At 37.8% G+C, this 24547-nt stretch overlaps 1 protein-coding gene across 13 annotated transcripts in view; it reads left to right on the top strand.

Moving 5' to 3' along the window:
• The window catches only part of SOX6 (SRY-box transcription factor 6), a 584292-nt gene that overhangs the window by 542235 nt on the left and 17510 nt on the right, over window positions 1-24547 (top strand). For all 13 annotated transcript variants that reach the window (XM_081798524.1, XM_081798528.1, XM_081798525.1 and 10 more), the window contains 2 exons: window positions 20933-21166; window positions 23775-23991. In XM_081798524.1, the coding sequence (XP_081654650.1) occupies window positions 20933-21166; window positions 23775-23991 (451 nt within the window). The remainder of the gene's footprint in view (window positions 1-20932; window positions 21167-23774; window positions 23992-24547) is intronic.

Raw genomic sequence — 24547 nt, forward strand, 5'->3', positions numbered from 1 at the left:
GTCAGCTTAGGAGATGAGGGCCTGTTCCAGCTGGGCTTCCCAGGAAAATATCTGCCAGTTGTGAAAATGCCAATATCACTTAGTAAGCAACTTGTGGACCTGCTTCATAGCTCTGAGCATGGAGGCAGCAAGGGAAAGGTCACCCAAAGAGGCAGCTGTGCATGTGTATTAAACACTCATCAAAATCAAATGACAAAACCATAAGCCAGGAAAACAGAAATTAAAAATATAAAAGGCAAATGCCTTCAAAATTTTATTTTTAAAGTCCAGCTGTTATTTGGCTTGAATATGACAAGACAGCATTTCTTGTTCACCATGATATTTATAAAACTACAAATTCATTGGTGCTGGGGGCCTAGGAAACATGTGTAAGGTCTTGTTATGCTTTGAAGCAGTTGAAGCCTTACTGTGCACTGAGCACCCAAAACGTGTTAGCTCCTATGTGGGACATGGAAGGAAGAGAGGACTTGATTAGTGGAGTTTGTCATCATGTATTAAGAATGATGAACAGCTGTTTAACTTTTGATGGACTCTTCACATGGCATTTCCCCTCTCCTCGTTCTCCGGCAATAGTGCGATGCTTCCCCCAACTCTCCTGATTTCAACGTCGCAAACTAGGGTGGAAAGGGCGCTCCCCCAGTTATTGGGAGGTTTGGATTAAGGCTCTTTTACTAGAGGATGGCAAACGAGTGACTAAGGCCCCCTTATCTTTCAAAAGAGAGGTTCTGGATTCCATTACCTCCAAGGCCCCTTCCAAATCTAAGATTGGACACCGCCTGTCCTTTTTATAGGAAAGGTGATCTGGGCACAATAGTTTCCACTTATTTTTTTCTCAGAAAAATGAAGGAGGAGACCAATAGCTCTGAGAGGATATTTGTGCCACTTGTTGCATCCAGTTTTCAGGTCCCCTGAACTTTTCTTTTTATTAATGAGAAGCTCTCTCTGGTAGTAATTCCCAGTTGCCTTTCGCGGATGGGCCCCTCTTCTCTCTGTCCTCTCCTTCTCTTCTCCCAGCAATAACAGTTGTGGCTTGCCTTCTTTTTCATATTCTTTCTATCCTGTTTCTTCTCTCTTTCACACCTGGCATCTCTAAAGAGATATTTTCTTTTTTTTTTTTTTTTTCCATTTTGCAGAATATCTGGGGTAAGAAACCGTTTTTCTAACACCTCTTCTAATTCCCAAATTCAATTATTGTGTCCCAGCCTCAGAGGGAGGCTGCGCCTCATTCTGATGTGGGGAATAGTGGGATATGAGCTCCGAAAGGGATGAGCTCTGAAGGTAATTATCATTGGCCAGACTTCTGGACCCTGGGCTGAAACCGTGGTGATGTGCCGTCTGTCCTCCATGTATTAAAAACTTGCATTGATTTGAGTGGAAATGGATACGTGCACCAAGAACAGTCCCTTTTCGAACTATTGCTCTCAGATCCCCAGATTTGCTTAGAAGAGTTTTATAGACTTGTACTGAATTGTGAATTGGGTCCCAGCCAACATGGTCTTCATCCTCCTGAAAGCTTTATTTTTTGGTGCGCTTCTGATTGCTTCTACATTTTATACCTCAAGTTGGCTCTACTATTGTCAATTTAAGCTCTCTGGCTGTAGACAAATAAGAGAGACTGCAACTCTTCCTTTTTCCTCCTTAAAAAATGTACCACTTAATATTAATATTATTAGTAACATTAATATTATTTTCTCTTAAAAATTCTGTGTACCCTTGGATTCACACTCTGAGAAATCTGTGAAGCTTCTTTCCTTCCCTTTCCCCTCCCCGGATCCTTATTGCTGGTCGGAAGGGAGGATCGACTTGAAGATACAGGGCTCACTCGAGGCAGCAGGGGGAAAGCTATAGTGTTATCCGGTGCAGAGTTTAAGGGTACAACGGCTTACACTTTGGAATGTGAAAGTCATTATTAGTCCAAGCCCACGGGATACAGTGCTTCACACTGCAACGTGTAGATTCTCAGAATTGGAATAATGGAGAGACATCATCAAATTTACAATTTCAGCCGAGAAATCTGTTCTTATATCCCTGACAAGTGGTCACCTCACTTCTGTTCAAATGCATCTCATAGTCTCTTAACAGAAAACTGACTACTTCTTGAGAAGCTCATTCTGATTCTAATTATTAATTCTTTGTTATTGGTAGCCAGAATTTGTCTCTGCTTCCTTGTAACTTCTGCTCACTGGGTCTAGTCTGACTTCTGGGTTCCAAAAAATAAAAAAATAAAACTCATATTTCTCCACATGAAACCCCTTCAGGTATTTGCTCAAGGACTAGGGGATTTAAATTCTAGTTGCGCCACCCTTGGCGGGTCACTTTCTTTCCTGAATTTTCTCGTCTGTAGCTGAAGAAGTTGGTCCAGGTGATTTCTAGTTGACAGTTTTTTAACTGTCTTATTATACTGCCATATAATTGAAATCATTCACCTTTAAGTCAACTAGAATGTAACAAGTATCAATTAAGGACCACATCATCTTTTAAAGAAATGGAATTATTATAGAAATATACTATCTCTATAATGAGATGTCTTTGCCCAAGAAGGAATCCAAGTACTAGAGTATATGTCAGGCATAAAAGATGGGAAATTGTACATATTAAAAGAAAAGGCTGAGGTAAATCAGAAGAGAGCGCTAACCAGAGCTGTGCCGTGGGCTTATGGGGCTGACTTGCCATGCCTGCCTAAAACAGTGTTTCCAGGAATCTTAGAGGAATGAATCGGCAAAGCAGTTTCTATGGAACCAGCAGGCTGGGGTCCGAAGCCAGGATTAGTAAGCATTGAGGCCCAAGACCTGGGGAGGACTGAGTAACAGCCACAGGCTGGGAGATAAGCCGAGTTCACAAAGCCCTTGGCTCCGGACTAACTCTGTTGTATGAGTATCACAAAAATGTATTTTACTGTGGATATAAACAGTTTTAGAGGATCCTGTGCACCAGTTTATATCAGCACTATATATAAAGTGCCGCTCTCTTAAACAAGCAAATAAACTTCTCTTAAAGAAATATATTTGCTGTGTCTTAAAAGCTCCCAAATAACTTTTAATGTTGGTGGAAAACAATTTCCATTGAACTCTCCAAGTGATGGATAGTCCTGATGGGGCAAGAGAGTGAAATGTCAAGATTCTTATATAACTCCATCCCCTAATACTTCATAAAGGGAGCTCAACCTGCTTCTCAGAGTTGCTTAAGCTAGAAAGCCTGAAGAGCTAGCCTCCCTTTACTGAGGAACCTAGCCCTAGCCAAGAGCTGGTTTCTCATTGGGCTGGCTTCTTCTCTAAAGAAGTGTCAATGACAATGCATATAACCACCCCCCCACACACACACCCCCCTATCTACTTTTCTGACTGAATATCATCTACCCGAAGGAAAAAATGCTTCTCTATCCTATTACTGAATTACACAGAAGCACAGAAGTACTTCCCCAACTTGTCTGAGAAACTGGGCCACAAAAGATTAACAACATCTACCATGAAAATTAGATCCGAGATAAGAGCAGCCCACATATGGTCCCAGTGGGACTACAAAATCAGTCTGTGCTTGCTTGGTACAACGTAGGTCTGCTTCACATATTCCAACACATCAGAGTAAAGCCTGGCTGGTAGAGCTCTATCTGCCATGTTCAGGCCGACTATGTAGCTCTTGGGGTATGGACCCCATCTGGTTATATCCTCTCTTGGTAGCAAGAGCCATTTGACTTGCTGTCTGCAGGCCAGTGAATTCAACCCAACCTTAGGCTGGTGGGATTTAAAGAGCATCAGGCCAATTTAGAGTGCTTTTTAAATTCTTTCTGCTTAAGGTCAGGATTGGATTTGAGACCAACCTTTCCCCCCCCCCCCCCAATTGGTCCTTTCCTCGTTTTCAAGTTCTGATAACTGTCCTTCTAACTTATTTCAAAAAGTTGATAACCATCTAGCTCTTTCTCATTTTTTGTTACCAACTTCTTATCTTTTTTTTAACTAACATATTTGTATTTTTGCCTGTCTCCTTTTATATTTGTGGTCTCATTTCACTCTGCTTGCCTGTGACCATTTGCTTGTGCCCACTACAGGCCATTTCATTCTCTATAGTGGTGGTTCTCCGTAGACTGAATTGCTGGTGCCGATATCCAAACCTTTCCAGTCAGGATCTGTCTGTACTTCAGGGGCCCCCAATCTTCAGTTTTACTCCCATGTTCATGTTACAATGTACTGATTATCTCTTATGTGCACAGCACATATGGGAATGGTGGGAAGGATTTTTTTAAAGATGGACTGCACTATATTCTCCAAGAGCTAGTAATGTGGTTGGGATTATAATAGCAACACATTGAAAGCAAAGCAACCTAAAGGGTTACGTGTGCAGGTCCGTCATTAGAGAACCAGAAAAAAAGTGTTGTTTATAAGAGGAAGTGACAGTGCTTTTGGATAGCAATGACTGGCAGACCTGATAGAAATATAGGTGGAGATAAGCTTAGGTTTGGATGAGCAGAGAGAAGGGGAAGAACTTTTAGTTTAGGGAATAATCCAAGCAGATGCAGGAATGGTAAAGCACACAGACATTTATAAGGATTCTTCCCTCCTGGAACAATCACCTTTCTGACCCTTGTGTTCCCCACCAAGCCCAGTAAAAGCCCCATTATATATATATTATTTTATTATTATGTTATGTTAATCACCATACATTACATCATTAGTTTTTGATGTAGTGTTCTATGATTCATTGTTTGCATATAACACCCAGTGCTCCATGCAGAATGTGCCCTCTTTAATACCCATCACCAGGCTAACCCATCCTCCCACCCCCCTCCCCTCTAGAACCCTCAGTTTGTTTTTCAGAGTCCATCGTCTCTCATGGTTCGTCTCCCCCTCCAATTTCCCCCCCTTCTCACATATATTTGTACCTAGTAACTATTTGTGGAATTGAACATGTTATAGAAATATCCGGGTTCCATATTGTGGATGGCCTTGAATGCCAGGCTCAAGAGTTTGGACTTTGCCACCAAATAAATAGGCATTAACTTTTAATTGTTCAAGATTGACTTAGATTATAGAGGTTAAAAATAATGGAAAAACAGTAGTTAGTTTAGTCTGAGAGATCTGTTAGTCTCTTTATTCCTCTGTTCTGTTTAATAGCCTTTCAGAGGGGCCATTCAATGGGTGTCCTTTCTTATAACCTCATCAGAGAACTGAGTAGGAGTTAGGAGTGTTTTCATCCAAGTCATATTAAAAATACTTCTTTTCTTCCTGGCTATATTGTCCATTTAAGTGTGATTTCACTTTGTCCGAGGTGACTGATGGACGTCTTACAGATCTGTCTTGTACTTTTGCCTCTCATTAGTGGCAAGTGGTCTTTTTCAGTTGTTTTTGTTCAGTGAATACTTAGCCCTAATATGATGCCCCATATTAGGTCTTGGTACCAGAGGGAAGCGAGTGTGTAAGAATCCATCGGCATTTGCATTATACTGTAGACTGTTACATTTAGGAGGAGGCTGTAAAAAGTAACTCTGAACTAAAACTTAATATCCCAAGTCTCAGCCCTGAGAGAATTTCATAAGCAATATATTCAACCATTTTAAATTTACACTAAAAATACAAATTGCAGCTTACTGGTTTATATATACTTTCATGGCAGAGAAATCACTTCATGCTGCTTCAATATAAGCTCACTTTTCACTCGGAAGGCTAGTCCCACATGAGGACAAAACAGAAAGGGAGAATGGTCAGTCCATGTTGCAGACTTACAGAACTGTTAGTGCATGGAGCACTGGGTATTATATGCAAACAATGAATCATGGAACACTACATCGAAAACTAATGATGTACTGTATGGTAACTAACATAGCATAATAAAAAGAGAAAGAAAGAAAGAAAGAAAGGAAAGAAAGAAAGAAAGAAAGAAAGAAAGAAAGAAAGAAAGAAAGAAAGGAAGGAAGGAAGGAAGGAAGGAAGGAAGAGAAAGAAAGAAAAGAAAGAAAGGAAGAAAGGAAGAAAGAAAGAAAGAAAGAAAGAAAGAAAGAAAGAAAGAGAAAGAAAGAAAAGAAAGAAAGAAAAACAACTGTCAGCTGTCCCTGAAACTACCTTGCCCTCCATTTATTACAGCCTCATAAGTCAATAATCCTAATCCTTTGTTATTCCAAATGAGTCTTTTATGAAAAGTTGATCCATAAATTCACAAGATAATGATCCCTTCCCTTTTTTTCTGGCCAGGACTGAGCAGCATCGTCTGGTTACAGTTTCCACATGTGGGAACTGGGGGATATGAAATGGTCTTTTGAGGTTGGGTCCTGTGCATATTTGATACATTTTAGCTCTTTATCATAGAGACTCTTTTGAATATTTTTAGCTTGGGGGCAGAAAAGAAGCTCCATGAAGTAGTAAATTGCACTCTCCAGCTAACTTGTGGGTTCATTTTATAACTACTCTGAAGAACAGGCCTGTGCGGTACAAGAAACATCACCAGGTATGGGGCAAGACTGGAAATGGAATAGTCATAAGTGAAGCACCTTCTATGTCCTAGGTACTGGAATAGACATTCTACTACTTGTCTTGCTGGTACTACTGCTACTGTTTCTAACAGCAACTACTGCTTAGTGAGTGGTTCCTGGGTTCTAGTGGATGAGCTAAGAAATTTACATTCCTATTTAATCTTCACAAGGATCCTGCCAAGTAGAGATGATTAGCTCTCTTTTGTCAGGAGATGAGATTACCATTTAGAGAAGGGAAATAATTTTCCCAAGTTAGGAAAGGTCAAATGTACAGTTAAAACCCGGATTTAACGACATAGCATCTGAGCCGCACTGACTCCCATTTTTCTCCAAGATGAGCTGATTGAGTTGCTTGCATTTGTTGGAGTAGCTTTTTCCTGTTGGTTTTCATTAAAAAGCAGGAAAAAATGAGAAATAGACACTTCTGAAAGTTTTTTTTTAATCTTTCAAACTGTACAAATAGTAGGTACCTTTGAAATACTTTCACCAGATTCTTGGGGTGAAGATGTTTTGTTGGATCTTGGAAATGAGTTGATTGCCCAAAATCCTTCTCATATTATTTTCATACCATAACCTAATAAAAACATTTAGTTTCTACTGCACCCATGATCTGCATCTCTCATTCTAATAAAAGGCAAATTCCCTGAAACAAATGGAGAAGAGAAACCAGTTAAATGAGTTTTATTGAGTTTTAAAAGCTAAGTCCAGATGCGATTGAAACAATTCAACTGACCATTTTAGAAATTAATTCTGATGACAAATGTGAAACTTAGGGGATAGTTACATCCGAGTTCCTTGTAATTTTGCCACTTACTGTGAGGCTTGGTCAGTTTCACCTCTTTAAACCTCAGTTTCCTCATGTTGCATAAGGAATGTGAATTCGATGATCTTTAATATCCCTCTCATGTTAACGTTCTCTTATTCTATTAGCATGTTTTATCTATTTCATAATGACTGTGCTATCTAAGGAAGCTCCATCGTACACCTGTTTGAATACATGGTCTAGTTGTATATATTTACACACACCCTACAACGCTAGAACAGCTTCCAGATTTAATATTTCCAAAAAGCTCAGACTTGCCCTACCATCCTTTCAAGATTTCCCAGGAAGTGGGGAAGCTGGGATTTCAGAATTGTGTGGTGTGGCAAGTCAATAAAAGAAGTCAGATTAGAACCAAAGATCTCTGAGTCCCAAACACCGATGGGTATATTTTCCCATCAAAGCCTTATTATTTTACAGGGCGCTCAAGTAAGGCAAGGTATTTAATAGGATATAATAAAATGGGATTTATTCAAAATCTAATTTCAAAAATTCCCAGGTTCTAAAGCAACATGTAGATATCTGAGTCTCACTCTAGAATTTTCACCATTGAAGATGTCCACTGCTCTCTACCTCTGAGTACTTACCTATGCCCACTTGTGTAGAATACCTTGGGGAAGCAGTTATGAATAAGACACAGTCATCCCTTACCGTTTTCGGTTGCACAGTCTCGGGAAGAAAGTGAGCACATACAACTAGTAATTTGGATAAAATATGATAAATGTTAATATAAAGGGATGCACAGGAGGCCATAGGAGCCTGCCAGACTTAGCCCAAACTGACAGACCAGGCAAGACTGCATGGAGAAAACCAGCCCTGACATGAGTCAAAGAATAATTGATTGCAAGGTGGACAGGAAATCCTAAGAAAAGGGAAAGCCTGAATTCTTAGTATGAAACAACGTGCTGTCTGGAGAACTAGAAGTAGTTCGGTATTAGAAAGTAAAACGCTTTGAAGTAGAGAAGGCAGAGGTGGAACTAGAGACATAGGTAGAGGACCAGGTCATGAAGAGCCTTACTAAGGACTTCATCTTTGGGGCATTAGGGAACCATGGACAACTTTTAAATATAGGAGTAGTCTGGTCAGGATTGCATTTGTGATGGATCACTCTGGATGAAATTAGGAAAGGTATTAAGTGGGGACTGGGGACACAAAGCTGGAAGGAGGCATATCAGTTAGATGGCTAGTATTTATGATAGTCCAGCGGGCCAAGGCAATTGATGAGTGACAAGGATGGAAACAAGAGGATGGGTTTAGTAGTATCTTTGTTAACTAATTCTGAGATTTGCTTCACCTTGGTTTGTGCTCCTTAATTTCATGTAGAATCTATGGTAGTGTACTGAGTTGGATGAAGCCAGAAGCTGCTGAGCAACATGAATTAATTTAGCCTCCCAGCTTTTTACCGGCCTCTGTATTCTCTAAGGGAATCTACTTGAATCCGAGCCTGGTTCTCCTGAAAACTTAGGAAGCCAGAAACTATTATTGTCTTACTACATCCACAGTGGTCTCTGGTTCAAACTTAAATGATGTCTTTTTCTGGGCTCAACAGCTTGTAAGCTTTTCTCCTGTGCATACAAATAGCAAATAGATAATAAGTAGAATATTTGATGTTCTCTGTACTTTCAGGTCATTAAAATAAAGAATCACAGAAGTTATCCCAGTTGCCCTTGGATCCTATAGTTGAAACAAGATAAGGTCTCTGTTTAGCTATGTGTGTAAAGCAAATGTAACTTGAGAATTAAAAAAAAAAAAAAAAAAAAGTAAACATGGGCACCAAAACTGAAAGCAAGAGACTCTTGAAACTACAGACCTGGTATATCACTGGTTAGAATTTCCTTCATTTTGCGAAGCCACGAGCCACATGCATCAGCTCACCACAAAGTCATTAAGCCTTTTTAAGCTCAGATGAAAAACATTAACAAATACCACAAAAGGCTTTAGTATAGCCCCTTTGTTCATTCACATATGGCACTTTATAACTCCTGCGCCACTCTGGTCGTGTGTTTGTTTAAGCTGCCTCCATCAGGCTGGTCCTGAAAGAACAAAAGACATCTTGAGCAATCCTAAGCAGGAAATGGGCTAATCTAAACATGGTTTGTGACACTTTAAGTAGAATAGAAAGGGGAGGGATTGATTAGTCATTAATGTCCAATTGGCTCCATATGGATGTTGCAATAATAAAGCCTTTTTTCAGAGCAGTAGCAGAGTTATTGAATTAGAGGTTTATGTTTCCTCAGGGCTGACCTTAGGGAATTCCCTTTTGGTTCTTCTTGTTGATCTTTTGAAGAGAATGGAGTTTCCAATAGGAAAAAAATAGAAGCCTTACCCACGATAACACTTGCTCATAATCCTGCAACTCAGGAATGCATTAATTTAGCATCGTTTTAATTCCTGCTATAATTTCAGTCCTTCATGCTTTCTTTGCATGCTCTTGCATCTATGGTGGGGCAGTCTATCAGAAACCATTTAGACAGTGGCATGAACTTCATAACTGGTAATGGGCTCCTCTAATGTGCTTAGCTGTGGCAGAGAAATGGCATCCTTACAGGGGGGAGAGTAATGTTCCAGCCCAGGAATGGTGGGCTTTAAAATTCAGTTATTTCAGATCACAGAATAGTGACTGGGGTAGCTTTGGTGTAGGGGAAATGAACTACACTGCAAGTCAGAAGACCGAAGTTCTAGATCTGGCTCTGCCCCTTATGAGCAGCATACCGGCATCTGGTTATTCCAGAGGAAGCTAACGCAACCTCTCTGAGCCTTGGTTTTCTCCTCTATAAAGTGGGGCAAATATATCTACCCCCTTACTGATTTCAAAGAATTGTAAAGAGGATTCAGATAACGTATTTACTGAAAGCACTTTGTAAATATTATTGTATGTAAAATTACTTAGCACACATTGTATGCCTGTCCTGGAAACTGACCTCCAACCTGGTCTAGTGAAATGTCTGTTTCCAAAATACTCAATGGAAGTTTTTCTTTATATACAGTATCTATCTATCTATCTATCTATCTATCTATCTATCTAGGTTATTCAGTGAATTTCTTGCTATAAAGTTCAATAGTTGAAGTAGGGTATTTGTTTTTAGTGGGATTAAAGAAGGTAATTCTTTGCTAACCTATCTAGCTAAACTTGTATAAAATACATAGAGAGCACACCACAGTCTTCACCCCTGGCATCCCTTCTCAAAAGATGAACGCATCACTTCTCTAATGATTAAGACTCTTGCTCAGCCATGGAATGTATTTTCCTGCCAAGTAAACCACTAGGATAGTCCAATTGTTTTGTGTTTTATTTTGTTCTGTGTTTGTAAGAAGAAATAAAATTTGAATTCCAAGCAGCCTTCTTATAATGAAAGTAAGTTCACTTTCTGGCAGTAAGTGAAATGAGAAGTTTGCAGAACTTCCATAATCAGAGAGAGACAGCTGTCAGCCGTTTCTACAACACTGTGCATTAGGCTTCTACAATAGTAAGATAGATTTGGTGGGATAAACATGGTGAAATTAATACTTTCTATCTTTCCTAATTTTTCAAGCCCCCTTCTGAAATTCCTTCATCTTCTATATTTTTGTTTCTGATGCACTCATTATCATTATTTCTATTAACCCAAATAAGGGACTCTTAACTGTATCATGTAACTCTTCCCAGAATCCCACAGGAGAAAATCAACTATTCTATTGATAGACTGTAATAGCCTAAAATATTGTGATTGCCAAGCAATCCAATGGTATATATTTATGTTTCTTTTTATTAAGAAGCTTTTTTTGCCATTCTTAATATATATTTTTTAATTTTCATTGTTGTTATTTATTTATTTTTTAGTTTTTTGGTAAATGAGACCAACTTTTTGAGTTCACAATGGCCTGGATATGCCATAAACTCAGGTCCACAGAGAAGAAAAACCTTTCAGGAAAAGATCCCTTTTGTTTGTTTGGCTTTCTATTTTATTTTGGTTCTTTTTTTTAACTAAGAGTTAAAACAATTTTACTTTGAATAGTATCCCCTTGTATGGCTATACCACAATTTGTCCATTCTCCAGTTATTTTCAGTTTTTGGTTATGATGAATAAAACTGCTATGATATTCTTACATAAATCTATTTCTGGACAAAGTTTTTATTTGTTTTGGGTACGTACCTAAGAGTGGAAATGCTGAGTCATTGGTAGTATATATTTTACTTTATAAGAAACTGCCAAACTGTTTCCCAAGATGGTTACACCATTTTACACTTTCACCATCAACATATTAGAGTTCCAGTTGCTCCATATTCTTGCCAATGTGTAGTGTTGTAAGCCATTCTAGTGGGTGGGAAGTGGTATCTATTGTGGTTTTAATTTCTATTTTCCTGATGACTAATGATATGTAACACCTTTTCATGTGCTCATTGGCCATAACTATATATATATATTACATTCCTAATAGCATCAGAAAATGAAATAGTTGGGAATAAATTGAACCAAAAAAATTGCATAAGACCTCTGCACTAAAAACAGTACATTTGTTAGTTAAATTAAAGAAGACCTAAATAAATAGAGGAATACACCATGTTCATCTTCTGTTTTGTAAAGTGTTCATGCCTTTTACCCATTTTTAAATTAGATTGTTTTTCTGTAGAAGTTCTTCATATATTCTTGATACAAGTTCTTGTCAGATATGTGTATTATGAATATTTCTTCCCAGTCTGTGCTTTGACATTTCATTTTTTAAACAACTTTTGATGAGCAGAGTCTTAATTTGATAAAGTTCAACTTATCATTTTTCTTGTATAGTTATTTCTTTATAGGCTACCTCTAAGAATCTTTACTTACTCCAAGGTCACTAAAATGTTCTCTTATGTATTCATTGAGTTTTTCCTTTGGTTTTTTTATGATTCATCTCAAATTAATTGTTGGGGGTAGTATGTGATAAGAGGTCAAGGTTTATTTTTTTTCCACATATTTATCCCCTTGTTTTAGCACTATTTGTTGAAAAGACTATCATTTCCTACTTTAAGAGCCTAAGTCTTCATTGAAAATTGACCATATATGTGAGGGTTTAATTCTGGACTCTTAAATTCTGTTCTAGTGGTCTATTTGTCTATGTTTATACCAATATCATGCTGTCTTTTTTACTCTAGTCTTAAAAAATGTCACATTTTTACTCTAAGTCTTGAAATCAAGTACTTTGAATCCTCCAACTTTTTCCAGTTTGTTTTGGCTGTTCTCACTGCTTTATTTTTTATATAAATTTTAAAATCAACATGTTAATTTCTTAAAAAATTATCTTTTGGCGATTTTTTTTTATTGGGATTGGGTTGAATATAGAGATAGATTTGGAAAGAATTAACATCTTAACCATATGGACTCTTCTGATCTATGAACGTGGTGTATTCCTCTATTTATTTAGGTCTTCTTTAATTTAATTGACAAATGTATTGTTTTTAGTGCAGAGGTCTTGCACACTTTTTGGGTTCAATTTATTCCCAAGTATTTTATTTTCTGATACTATTAGGAATATAAACTTAAAAAAAATTTTTCTAGTTGTTTGCTGCTAGTATATAGGAATACAGTTGATTTCTGTATTTTTATATTGTGTATTGCAATATTGCTAAACTCACGAGTTTTAGTAATTATTTTGCAGAGTCCTTAGGATTTTCTTTGTAAACAATTATCTATGAATACAAATAACATTACTTATTCTTTTCCAATCTGTATGCTTTTTATTTCTCTACCTGCAGAAGAGTGTTGATAAGCAATGGGTGAGAGTAGACATCCCCTGCCTTCTTCATTCTTAGGGGAAAGCATTCAGTAGTCTGCTAATAAGTATGATGTCCTACAGGTTTTTCTTAAATGCCCTTTACCAGACTGAGGAAGTTCTCATCTGTTACTAGTTTCCTGAGAGTTTTTAACATGAGTGGGTATTGAATTTTGTTAAAACCATTTTCTGAATCTATTGTGATGATCATGTTTTTTCCCTTTCTTTTGTTATATAGTGAATTACATTGCCTGATTTCAGATGTTAAATTACTTACATTCCTGAGATAAATCCTACTTAGTCATGATTTATTATCTATTTTACATATTGCTGGCTTTAATTTGTTAATATTTTATTAAGAATTTTTGCATTTATGTTCAAATCTTTGTCAGAGTATAATGCCACCTCATAAAATAAATTTGGGGAATGTTCCTTTTACCTCTACTTTCTTAGTTTATATAAAATTATTTTACTTTTTCCTTAAACATTTGAAAGGATTACCAGTGAAACCATTGGGACTGGAGGTTTCTTCATGAGAAGGTTGTTGGCTATAAATATAGTTTCTTTATTGGCTATGAGTATTTAGGTTTTCTATTTATTCTTGAGTGAATTTTAGTAGTTTGTGTCTTGTTCATTTTATCTAAGTTGTCAAGTCTATTGGAATTAAGTTATTCACAATAATCTTTTATTATCCTCTTAATGTGAGTAGTATCTATAGTAAAATCCCCTCTTTCTATCCAAATACTGGTATTTTTGTTTTCTCTCTTTGTTGATCAGTCTTACTAGGGGTTTATCAATTTTATTGAGCTTTTAAATTACTAACCCTTGGCCTTGTAAATTGTCTTTATTGTGTTTGGTTTACATTTCATTGATTTCAACTCTTTATCCATTCTGAAAATCTCTGATTTTAGTTGGATTAGTTAATTTATTCATATTTAATGTGATTATTGAATTTGATGGGCTTAAGTCTTATAATTTGCTATTTGTTTTCTGTTTGTTCCCTCAGTTTTTGGCCTTCTGTTTTTCTTTTCTTTCCTTTGAGTTAATTGAATCCTATTAATATTAAGGTTTTATTTCTTTAGAGCAGTGTAAGGTTCACAGTAAAATTGAGGGGAAGGTATAGGGATTTCCCTTTCCCCAGACATGCATAGCCTTTCCCATTATCAATACACCCCAGGAGAGTGGTACATTCAATGGGTGGATCCATCTTGACATATGATGACCCCAAATCCATAGTTTATCTTAGTGTTTACTCTGGGTATTGTACATTCTATGGTTTTGTACAAATGTAAAGTAACATATCCATCATTATGATATCATGCAGAGTATTTTCACTGCCCTAAAAATCCTCTGTGTCCTGTCTCATCATCCCTCCTTCTCTGACACATGGCAAAACCACTGATCTTTTTACTGTCTCCTTTTGAGTCCTTTTTTTTTTTTAATTATTTTTTTTATTCTTATGTTAATCCCCATACATTACATCATTAGTTTTAGATATAGTGTTCCATGATTCATTGTTTGTGCATAACACCCAGTGCTCCATGCAGAATGTGCCCTCCTCAATACCCACCACCAGGCTAACCCATCCTCCCACCCCCCTCCCCTCTAGAACCCTCAGTTTGTTTTTCAGAGTCCATCGTCTCTCATTTTACTGTCTCCTTTTGAGTCCTTTTTCAGTCTTCCATTTGAATTATTCTATTGACGTTTTAGCTATACCTCTTTATATTTTGTTTAGTTGTTGTTTCTAGTGATTTACTATAAATCCTTAATTGAGTCTTCTTATAGTTAAAATTATACCACTTTTCACAAATAAAGCAACCTTTAGCAATTTAATTCCATTTGCTACCCTTATCCTTTGTGCTAATGTGCCATTGTTCTCACATGTTTTACCTAGTTCATATGTTATAAATTCCACACTAGTGCTATATTTTATATTAAGTAGCCCCTTGTCTTTGAAAAACATTAAAAATCAGCTGCTTATTGATGAAATACAGAGAAGAAAACAAAGTTGTTGTTTTTTTAAGTCACATGTTTACCATTCTTAGTGCTCTTCCTTTCTTCCTGTATGTTTCTGTCAGATGTTCTTTTTCTTCATCTTGAATAATTTCCATGAGTATCTCTTTTGGTATGGGGGTGCAGGTAATACATTTTTTTCAGCTTTCATTTATCTGAAAATGTATTTAATATTCGTTTTTGGAGCATATGCTCACTAGGTAAATCTCTGAACTGACTTATTTAATTTCAGCATTCTAAAGATGTTCTATAGTCTTCTGGCCTTCATTGTTTCTTATAATCAGTGATCATTTATGTTATTATTACCTTGTATGTAATATACTGTATATTGTAATATATCCTGTTTCTCTGGAACTTTCCCTTTGTCTTTGTTTTTCAGCAGTTTGGCTAGTGTCTAGGTTTTCTTTGAGTTTATTCTTTCTGCATTTATCTGAATGTCTTGAATCTGTAAGTTGATGATTCTCACCAAGTTCCAGTAATTTTCAACCAGTGTTTCTTCAAATATTTTTCAGTCATGATTCTCTCTCTTCTTTTTGGAACTTCAATTACACATATTTTAGGACACTTAATAGTGTTCTACATATTGCTGAGTCTGTGTTTATGTTTTTAGTTTTTTTTATTCCCTTAGTTTTTGAGACCAGATAATTTCTTTTGTTGTATTTTCAAGTTCACTGACCCTTTATCTGCACTCCAAACTTCCGTGAAATCCAATCAGTGAATTTTCATCTCAAATATACTTTTCAGTTCTAGAATTTCCATTTCTCTTTCAAGTTAACTTTCTCTGCTGAGTTTCCCCCCAACCCTGTCTATGTATTCATTATGACAATCTTTTCTTTTAAGTTCTCAAACATGTTTATAATGGTTACCTTAAAGCACTTGTTTGCTAATTACACTATGTGAGTCATCTCAGTTTCTCTTTCTGTTGAGGTTTTATTTGTTTGTTCTGTTTTGTTTTGTTGTTTTTATCTCTAGGTCGTATTTTAGTGGTTGTTTGCACAACTTGTAGTTCTTTACTATATATTGTACATTGCAGATTATAAGTGGTAGATTTATTAGCTCATTAGTAATCATTGAGACTATTCAGAGAGAATTTCTCATTTAGTTTCCATTTTGATGTCTCCTTGAATATATTTGTTCATGTCACTACCCTGCTTAAAAACCTTAAAGACTTCTTGGCTTGGCATTCAAGGTACTTAGCAGTCTGTCCCCTATTTACATTTCTAATTTCGTCTCTTAGTACTCCTCTATTTTTTTCTATAAGCCCAAGCATAGCCAGCTTCTTTTTATACCCTAAAACCTTACCAATCTTTTGTGACTTTATTCACACTAATTCTCCAGCCTAGAATACTTTCAAATTCATACCTGCTGGTAAATTTTTCTTCTTCCTTTAAGATGCTGCTCAAGCACCAGGGCATCTCTGAGGCCTCCCTGATCGTCATCTCTGTTCATTCCAACAAAATCAATAGCTTCTCTTCTCTGCTTTCATAGTCTTTTTAAATTACTTTTGTTGGCACTTATACTGTTTTGTAATCTTCTATTTATGTGTCTGTTTCCCTCACTGGACCAAATCCCTTTAAAAAAAGGCACATGTGTTATCATTCTTTGTAGACCCAATCACAATGTTGGGTCTATCTGAAATTTGTCACAAGTGTTTGCTGAATTAGTGCATAAATAAATGATTACTAGACACATTATAGAATTAGCCAAAGTTTTTCCTTAGGGAGAACTTTACATATATACACATACCAAACACTTACTCATTCACTCACATAACCCTTGGAATTTACCCAGGAAGGGGGCCTCTCTAGGATTAGTTCAGGACCATTGCCATAGTCTATGATGGTTACACTGGCCTTTCCAACCCACCTGGAAAAACTCAACTTTCTGTCTTCTCTTTAAATCATTTAAATCACAGATTTCTAAGGAAGTCTTTGCCTTGGCAATTTCTCTTTTCTCCCCATGGACTATCTTTCTTTGTCTAACTGAAAGTTTGTCTTTACCCAAACTATGATATGGGAAGACAAAAGATGAATTCATCAAACCAGGCCCCCTGGGGAAGCTGAAGAGAACAGGAATTCCTGGAGTGCAGGGAACACAGCTTTCCCATGGTGCCTAGTGTGGTGGTGTTGACCTGCTGGCCTGCCAGGAACTGTCATTTAGGATTACTACTGCTTGTAATTAAAGACACTTAGGTCAGCCTGAAAGCAGTAGTTTTTAGGTACATAGCTTTGGGTCTGGGCTTTTTCGAACTGCTTTCCATGAGGAGCTATATCGTGAACAGTGAACTCACAAATGATTCCTCTGCTCTTAAAAGTAAATGAGGCTGCCTCATAGAATTGTGAGACAGTCCCTAGGACAATTCTGGATTCTGACACAGAACATTGGCTATTTTAGAATGAAGTGCTTTTTTTTTGAATGAAGCAGTATGAAGTCACGCTTGAAATGTAGATTTTAATTATAACAGAAGGTGGATTTTAGGCTTCAACTATTCAGACTAATAGCACGCCTTTTGAAAACAATTCTGTAGTAGTCTATAGAATTTTCCTTATGTGTTTAAAAAAGCTTACATAATATACAATCTTCATTTTAAAACTTCTGAATTTATACACACATACCCAGTGGTCTGTATTTCTACTGCTGCAGCAATAATTCCTTAACCATTTTGTTTCATGAAGCAAAGTTTAGGGAAGCTAAGGAACACTTTCTAAATATTCTTTTGGCTTTGTGCCCTAAATATGTTCTTAAAATTCTGACTCTGATCAGATATCGGGTCTGGTTTAAAAGTGGTTTCAAACCTTGGCCTCCCTGGATAAGTCTCTTCTTCTCAAATCTTGATTCATTGATATAACAGTCCTAGTTTAGGTCAGGATGTCCCCATTCATTTTTCACTTGACTTTCCTTAGAAGAGAGGAGAGGAGGCAAGAAAAAAGGGATGCATGCCTGCCTTGGAGCATTCCTATTTTCCATTTCCTAATTCACATTTTTATACTTTGTACTGTACTGTGCTTGAATTTCTAAATTTATGGGAACATTTATTGTGAGTCCTAGATATCTGCTGTGCAATTAATTCACTGTCAGTGTCATGTAGACTGTATGTACTATGGGAGAAAGGGGCAGGGTCAATATAGGGTAGTTGGTGGGGTGGGACCTGAGTCTATCCCTTGGAAAAGAGTAGAATTTAGTAAGATAGAAGGGAATAGGAAGGCTATGTTAAGACTGAGGTATGGAATGAGAGAGAGATGGGGCCTATGTAAGACATGTCTGGGAGAATCAGTTGGTATGGAGTAGAAGATCTACTTAAGACCAAGGTCTAAAAATCCACCATGATTTCTCTCAGTCCATCAGAGAGTAAAACTTCCCATTCACAATGAAATACATCTTTTAAATGAATAAATAAATGGAAGCTGACTATTTGGTTTTGCTAGAGGTGGAGAGAAAGCTATGACAGTAAAAGCAGATCTCAAATGTTAATCACCTGTGGCATAGTAGTTAACTTAGAATAATATTGAAATGTTTTTGTATCTGACATTCTCCACAAGCCTGTCTCCTTTTATGTGTATGCATGCAAGTATATAAATTGCTGAATCCATGTCAGTTGTAAAGTAATGGCACTGAGGGCATCATAAATTACCATGGTGATCCTCAGGAGAAGACACTGTCGTATCTGAATGAGTGTTTCACTTCCAGAGTAATGTATGCCTTCATCTGGCCCAGCAGTCAGCATATTGCCCTGTGTTGATGGATATTGTCAGCTGGAAGCTACACTACATTTCACTGCACAATAAACATGGCTGTCAAACCCATATAAAGTGAAATCAATTTATCCTGTATGGTCAGTGCATTTTAAATGAAATTAATGTACTGTGGGTATGGTGGCAAAAAGGTAGCAGATTAGTTATGCATCTTGGGATCTGAGACTTTTCAGGTAAGGGATCATTCTGTCTAGTAGGCTGAAAAGAAGGGATGTTTATAAAATATATTATTTTTGCATGATCTTCAAATAGTGGCCCCTCTGCCCTCTTTCATGTTTAGAAAAGAATTGATAATATTAGCCAGTTAGGCCCTTTTATCCTGTCTTTTGTTTGCTATAAATGATGATCATATTTGTCAAATAATAGTGCACTTTAATGTTCTAATTTATTACTAGCTCTGACACAAACAAATTTCTACTTAATCAAGATATCTAGAAATAGAGTAGAAGGGCCAGAGATTGATTGGGTCATGTTGTTCCTGTATAATCACTCCACTGAGCTGAAAGGCTTTACTTTTTCCAGAAAGTGGAAATGTTGGTTTTAATGTATATTTTGCTGCTAAACTTTTGGGAGTAGGCTTTCCTGTTTATGCAGCAGAAACCCTGACTGAGCCCATCAGTCCAAACACTTTACATTTAGCTATAGAAGTTTTTCAATCTATAGGGGGATATTTAGTAGATGCCCCATTGCAGAGCATACTTCCGTGTGTCATGCTAGTAGGATTCATGAAAACAAGCAAGAGCTATGTTCATTCATTTATTCATTCATTTATCCAAACATTCATTAATTTAACACAGTTTACTAATTACAACTCTATATGCCAAGTGCTTTCCTAGAACCTGGGGATACCACAGTGAACGAGAGCCAGTTCTTGCCATATTCTCAAGGAGATTTCAATCTAGTATGTTACTAGCTAGAGTCACCTCTTCAGAAATGATAAAATATCAGAGATTTAGATAGAGTTTCATGGGGGAATGTTTAGGAACTACTCTTAAGCAGCAGAAAAACGTATCAGGACCCTTGAAATAAATGCCTTTTAGTCTACTAGTTTGCATAGAAGTTGAAAACCAATCTTTTACTTAATAAATATTTATTAAATATCTATTATGCAGGAAATCCTGGGGATACAAGAATGACTACAACATAAACACCAACTTTAGGGGTTTCATATTCCTGGGGATGGAGTGGAAAGATTAGAGAGAGATAGTCACATAAACAAGTAATTACTTTGGAGCATGTAGCATAAAAGAAAGGAATGAAAGCAGCCCAGGGAACATCATTGCAAATGCTGTTCCTATGGCCTGAATTACCCTTTCCATGTGTCTTTACAGCCCTGCCCTATTCACGTGCTGATCTTTATTCATCCTCCACGACAGAGGTTAGACATCGCCTCTCCTAAGAGGCACTAGCCGACTGTCTTGTCAGATGCCCTCTTGGCACCCTGCTTTACTTCAGTATCACAACACTGATCGTACACTCTGTGATAATTGCCTGGGGTCTGTACCCCCTCTGATCTGTGTGCTCCCTAAAAGCAGGGTCTGTTTTATTTACCTTTGCATCCCCAACCCCTGGCATAATGCCTCACTCAGTGATTGCTCAATTAATATTTTGTATTGAATTAATTAATTCGTGAAACACACCACATTCGAATAGGCCTTGAAGAATGAGTGGGACTTGGTGGGATTTCATGAAGAAGGAGGAGAAGGGGCTTCCAGGCACTGAGAGGAGCACTGGACAAGGCATAATATTGTGTGAGAGAATGGTATTTGAGGTAAAGAGATAGTTTGAAGTGCTGCAATTTTTGGCAAATGAGGCTAAAACGATAGGTGGGAGCCTGCTTTTGAAGGGAGGAATCACAACAGGAAAGGTTACTGTAAAATAAAGCCAGTCATTGCTAAATCACCACCTGCATTTTTATTGTAGTAAAAATGTACTAGGTGTATAAAAACATACAAAATTAATTCTGCCCAGCGTGTCTTTGAGGCCTCCATCAGAAGGGCCTATAGAATTGTCATTTGAAACACTCTTCCTCCAAGAGTCACTTAAAAAGAAGAGAAGGGCCTAGGGAAAACAGCTGCACCAGGCGGCAAGCTGTGTTACGTTACTCAGATAATAACGCTTTGCACCCGTCTTGTTCTTCCTGCCCTGACGTTACAGGAAGTAAAGCAATGAATGGCTCTGCAGCTAAACTACAGCAGTATTATTGTTGGCCAACAGGAGGCGCCACTGTGGCTGAAGCGCGAGTCTACAGGGATGCCCGCAGCCGGGCCAGCAGCGAGCCCCACATCAAGCGACCAATGAATGCTTTCATGGTTTGGGCGAAGGATGAGAGGAGGAAAATCCTTCAGGCCTTCCCCGACATGCATAACTCCAACATTAGCAAAATCTTAGGTGAGTGCAGTCTCTGATGCTGACCTTCTACCCCCCCACCCCGGGTGCCCCGAGAGTGGAAAACAGGGGCATCACCTGACACCTCAGGGAGACTGTGGTTTGCAGACATTAGAGGTAGCTCAGCAAACTGCCTCGGGAGTCTTCGTCATCATCTCTGTGTCCATTTAGGTTTAGGGGTTACACATCCACTGGTGCCAGGGAAGGACTGACTAAAAATTTATTGTACAGTCTGTTATATACTGTGACTTTGGCCACTCGGAGAGGTCACTGCTAAACAGGAACCGTGGAGACAAGCTTTATCCCCTCTTATTCAGCCTTCTTCAATCCGTAAGTTGCTGCGAAACCTTAGAAACGTGCACAGATCCTACAGTTCTCTGCTTCAGGGTTCTTGGGTTCCTGTGTCCCTCTGAAAGACTCATCAGGAACTGGGGTGAGCCCCCAAATAGTGTGAAATTCCTGAAGTGTTGAACAGTGCCTCAAATGATAACTTTAAAACTTGTAAAATGAAACTGCATTTACTTTAATAAGATATGACTAGTTCGGATTTCAGAGCAGAGACTTGAACACACAGACCACAGGGCAGAGGCCCATTTTGTGGTCAATTGCCAGGGTGATTCTCCCGCTTCTCAGGATTAAACTCAAGCCTCGTTCTGTGAGCGTAAAGCTTGCCTAGTGCGGATGATACAGTTTGGAATTATTGTGTTCAACATGTTGAACATATTTTATTCAATATGCAGCATTACAGTCAACATGTTTCCTCTTTAAAAAGAAAAAACACAGAAGGCACTGTTCTATTTAAGCTGTCATGATGTGACAAAATCTCAAAAGGAGCCGTTTAAGATGCTGAAAAACATTAGAGACTTAAACTGTGGTTTTCATTTTTTAAATGTTTTGTTCAAAAGCAATAAATATTTAACCTTAGTAAATATCAGTGATCTGGACATACACAAATACACATGTTTTGTCACTGTATAAATAATTTAACTTGATTCAGAGACATGGGGAGGCAGTAACCTCAAAGAAAATTTAAAACATACATAAGATCAAATAGTGGTGAAATGTTAAAAAAAATAAGTTTTTCCCTTTTGATTTTTGAATTTCAAGATGGATACTAAACGTCATTACAATTAAGCGGGGTGTCATTTTTAGGATTTCTGAGATATGTGCAGGGATAGTGTTATTCCTTTTCAACTTAAGTACCTTTCAAACCAAAATGCTCCTCATGGATATATTAAATTTTTTTTTCTAGTTAATAGACATTTAAAAGAAAATCAGTGTTTCTCTGTCCTTGAAGTTTGATACCTAACTTTGGAGTTTTCTTTTTTTTTCTTTCTTTCTTTTTCTTTCTTCCTTTCTTTTTTCTTTTTTCTTTTTTTTTTTTTTTGCCATTTTAATAGCAGCATGAGTAGGCTCTTAGATGGGCACAGAACCTCTCTGTTTCCATTTTGGCAGCTGTGGGGAATCTATATTATTGGTGTGCATTCTGTGAAAAAAAATTATTAAGAACATAGTAAGTGTATTCATGAAAATATACACTTTAAAGCACAAGCATTTCAAGAGCACCAAGAATCCCCTGTGAACTGGGGCTTTAAGCTACTGGGAGTCAGCAGAACCCAGAGAAGCCGATCTGCATAGACTGTCTACACAACTTTTGCACAACAATCAGGAAAGAACAGGGATGGATGTGCTATTAAAGCAGACCAGGATATTGCTGGCTACAGAGAATATTTGTACAACTTTCCATTTGTTTATGTATGAAAAATCTCCACTGAAGAATAGCTAACATCCAGTCAGCACAGCTGTTACTGCTTTATTCGCCAGCGAGACACAAAAATGCAATTTGATACATGTAAAAAAACACATCCCTTCTTCGTCAAGTGTTTAGATAATTCTTTATAAACAATATTAGAGAAGTGAATACTTTTCCTTCTTCCTCTATAAACCACATTAAAAATTTTTGTGCTGTCATTGGTACAGCTTTGAATGAAAGTTTATAGTACTTGAAAATGGTATATAGAATTCCAACTGTACCTTCCGGTTTGAAAGCTAGAACTTCTTAGGTAGGGTTTAGGCTTTTTAATTACCCTGGGCCAGGGGAGACGGTGTGCACAGTGGGTTTTTATATATGGAAGGATATCAACATCTGCTGACATCTTATCACAGAGTAGCTTCCCTAAAGATGCTTGGACAAGGGTGGGAGATGTTTGAATCTTTGGAACCAGGAGAGCTTTTTCTGAGAATCCCATCCGCCTTGAGAGTATGCTTTGGAAGTTTAGGTTTTTCACCCTTTGAGAGAGATAGACAGATAGATGGGGGAAGGACCTTGGCGTTGGGGGTGATCTATAAGCAACAGACATGTTTTAAAACAATATACCTTTTGTAGCACCAGCTTGAAGCTATCGACAGAAATAATGTAATAAATGTATCACATGCAAAATTATTCTTTGCTCTTTACATCTATAAAAGACTACTTGGGAGGCTCAGTGATATGTGGTGGTAGGAGCTACCCAGAACACAGGTGAGTGACGCAGTGGGACGGTATATACAGTATTTGCCAGCAACATGTTGCCTTGACCACTGGGGTACTGAAGGCTGTTTTTATGTTTAGGGTCTCGCTGGAAATCCATGTCCAACCAAGAGAAGCAACCTTACTATGAAGAGCAGGCCCGGCTAAGCAAGATCCACTTAGAGAAGTACCCGAACTATAAATACAAACCTCGACCGAAGCGCACCTGCATTGTTGATGGCAAAAAGCTCCGGATCGGGGAGTATAAGCAACTCATGAGGTCTCGGAGGCAGGAGATGAGGCAGTTCTTTACTGTGGGGTGAGTGTTCCAGAATGTAGCCACCTGGACTTTCCCTTCCCAGTAGGAAACCGCAGGATGGCTACCGGCAGTGTGTTTGGGAAGATTAGGGAAGGGAGGAGATGGAGACCTTGGCTGTGGTGATCTTTGCAGTGACACACACGCACACACACACACACACACACACACACACACAGAGTCTTGCAGCCTGGCTCCTGCTCAACAGCTCAAAGCAAACCTGGTCACCCCTCTCCTTGTCTCCCGAACTAATCTAAGATGTTCCGTGCCCACACACAAAGTTGCTGGTAGTTTATTTAAGCAGACATACAGGGAGAAGGAATAAAAAATAACTTCAGAAATCCCCAGAAGCTTTCCAGCTTCTCTGGGTGGTGCTTCTGATTCTAATCACAATAGTCTGCTTTTGTTGTGGGATCTCCCACAAGATAATTGGCCTTGACATTGGTTAGAGGACCTCATTTTTGGCATAAGATCCAGAACTCCTGTTGCAGTAAATTATTCTGTGGTGGAAGCAATAACAATGTGGATTTTCTTGCTTAAATCAGAAACTAGACATGTT

This window comes from Leptonychotes weddellii, chromosome 11, assembly GCF_054177405.1.
Source record: "Leptonychotes weddellii isolate Sample4059 chromosome 11, ASM5417740v2, whole genome shotgun sequence".
NCBI classification, from domain to species: Eukaryota; Metazoa; Chordata; class Mammalia; order Carnivora; family Phocidae; genus Leptonychotes; species Leptonychotes weddellii.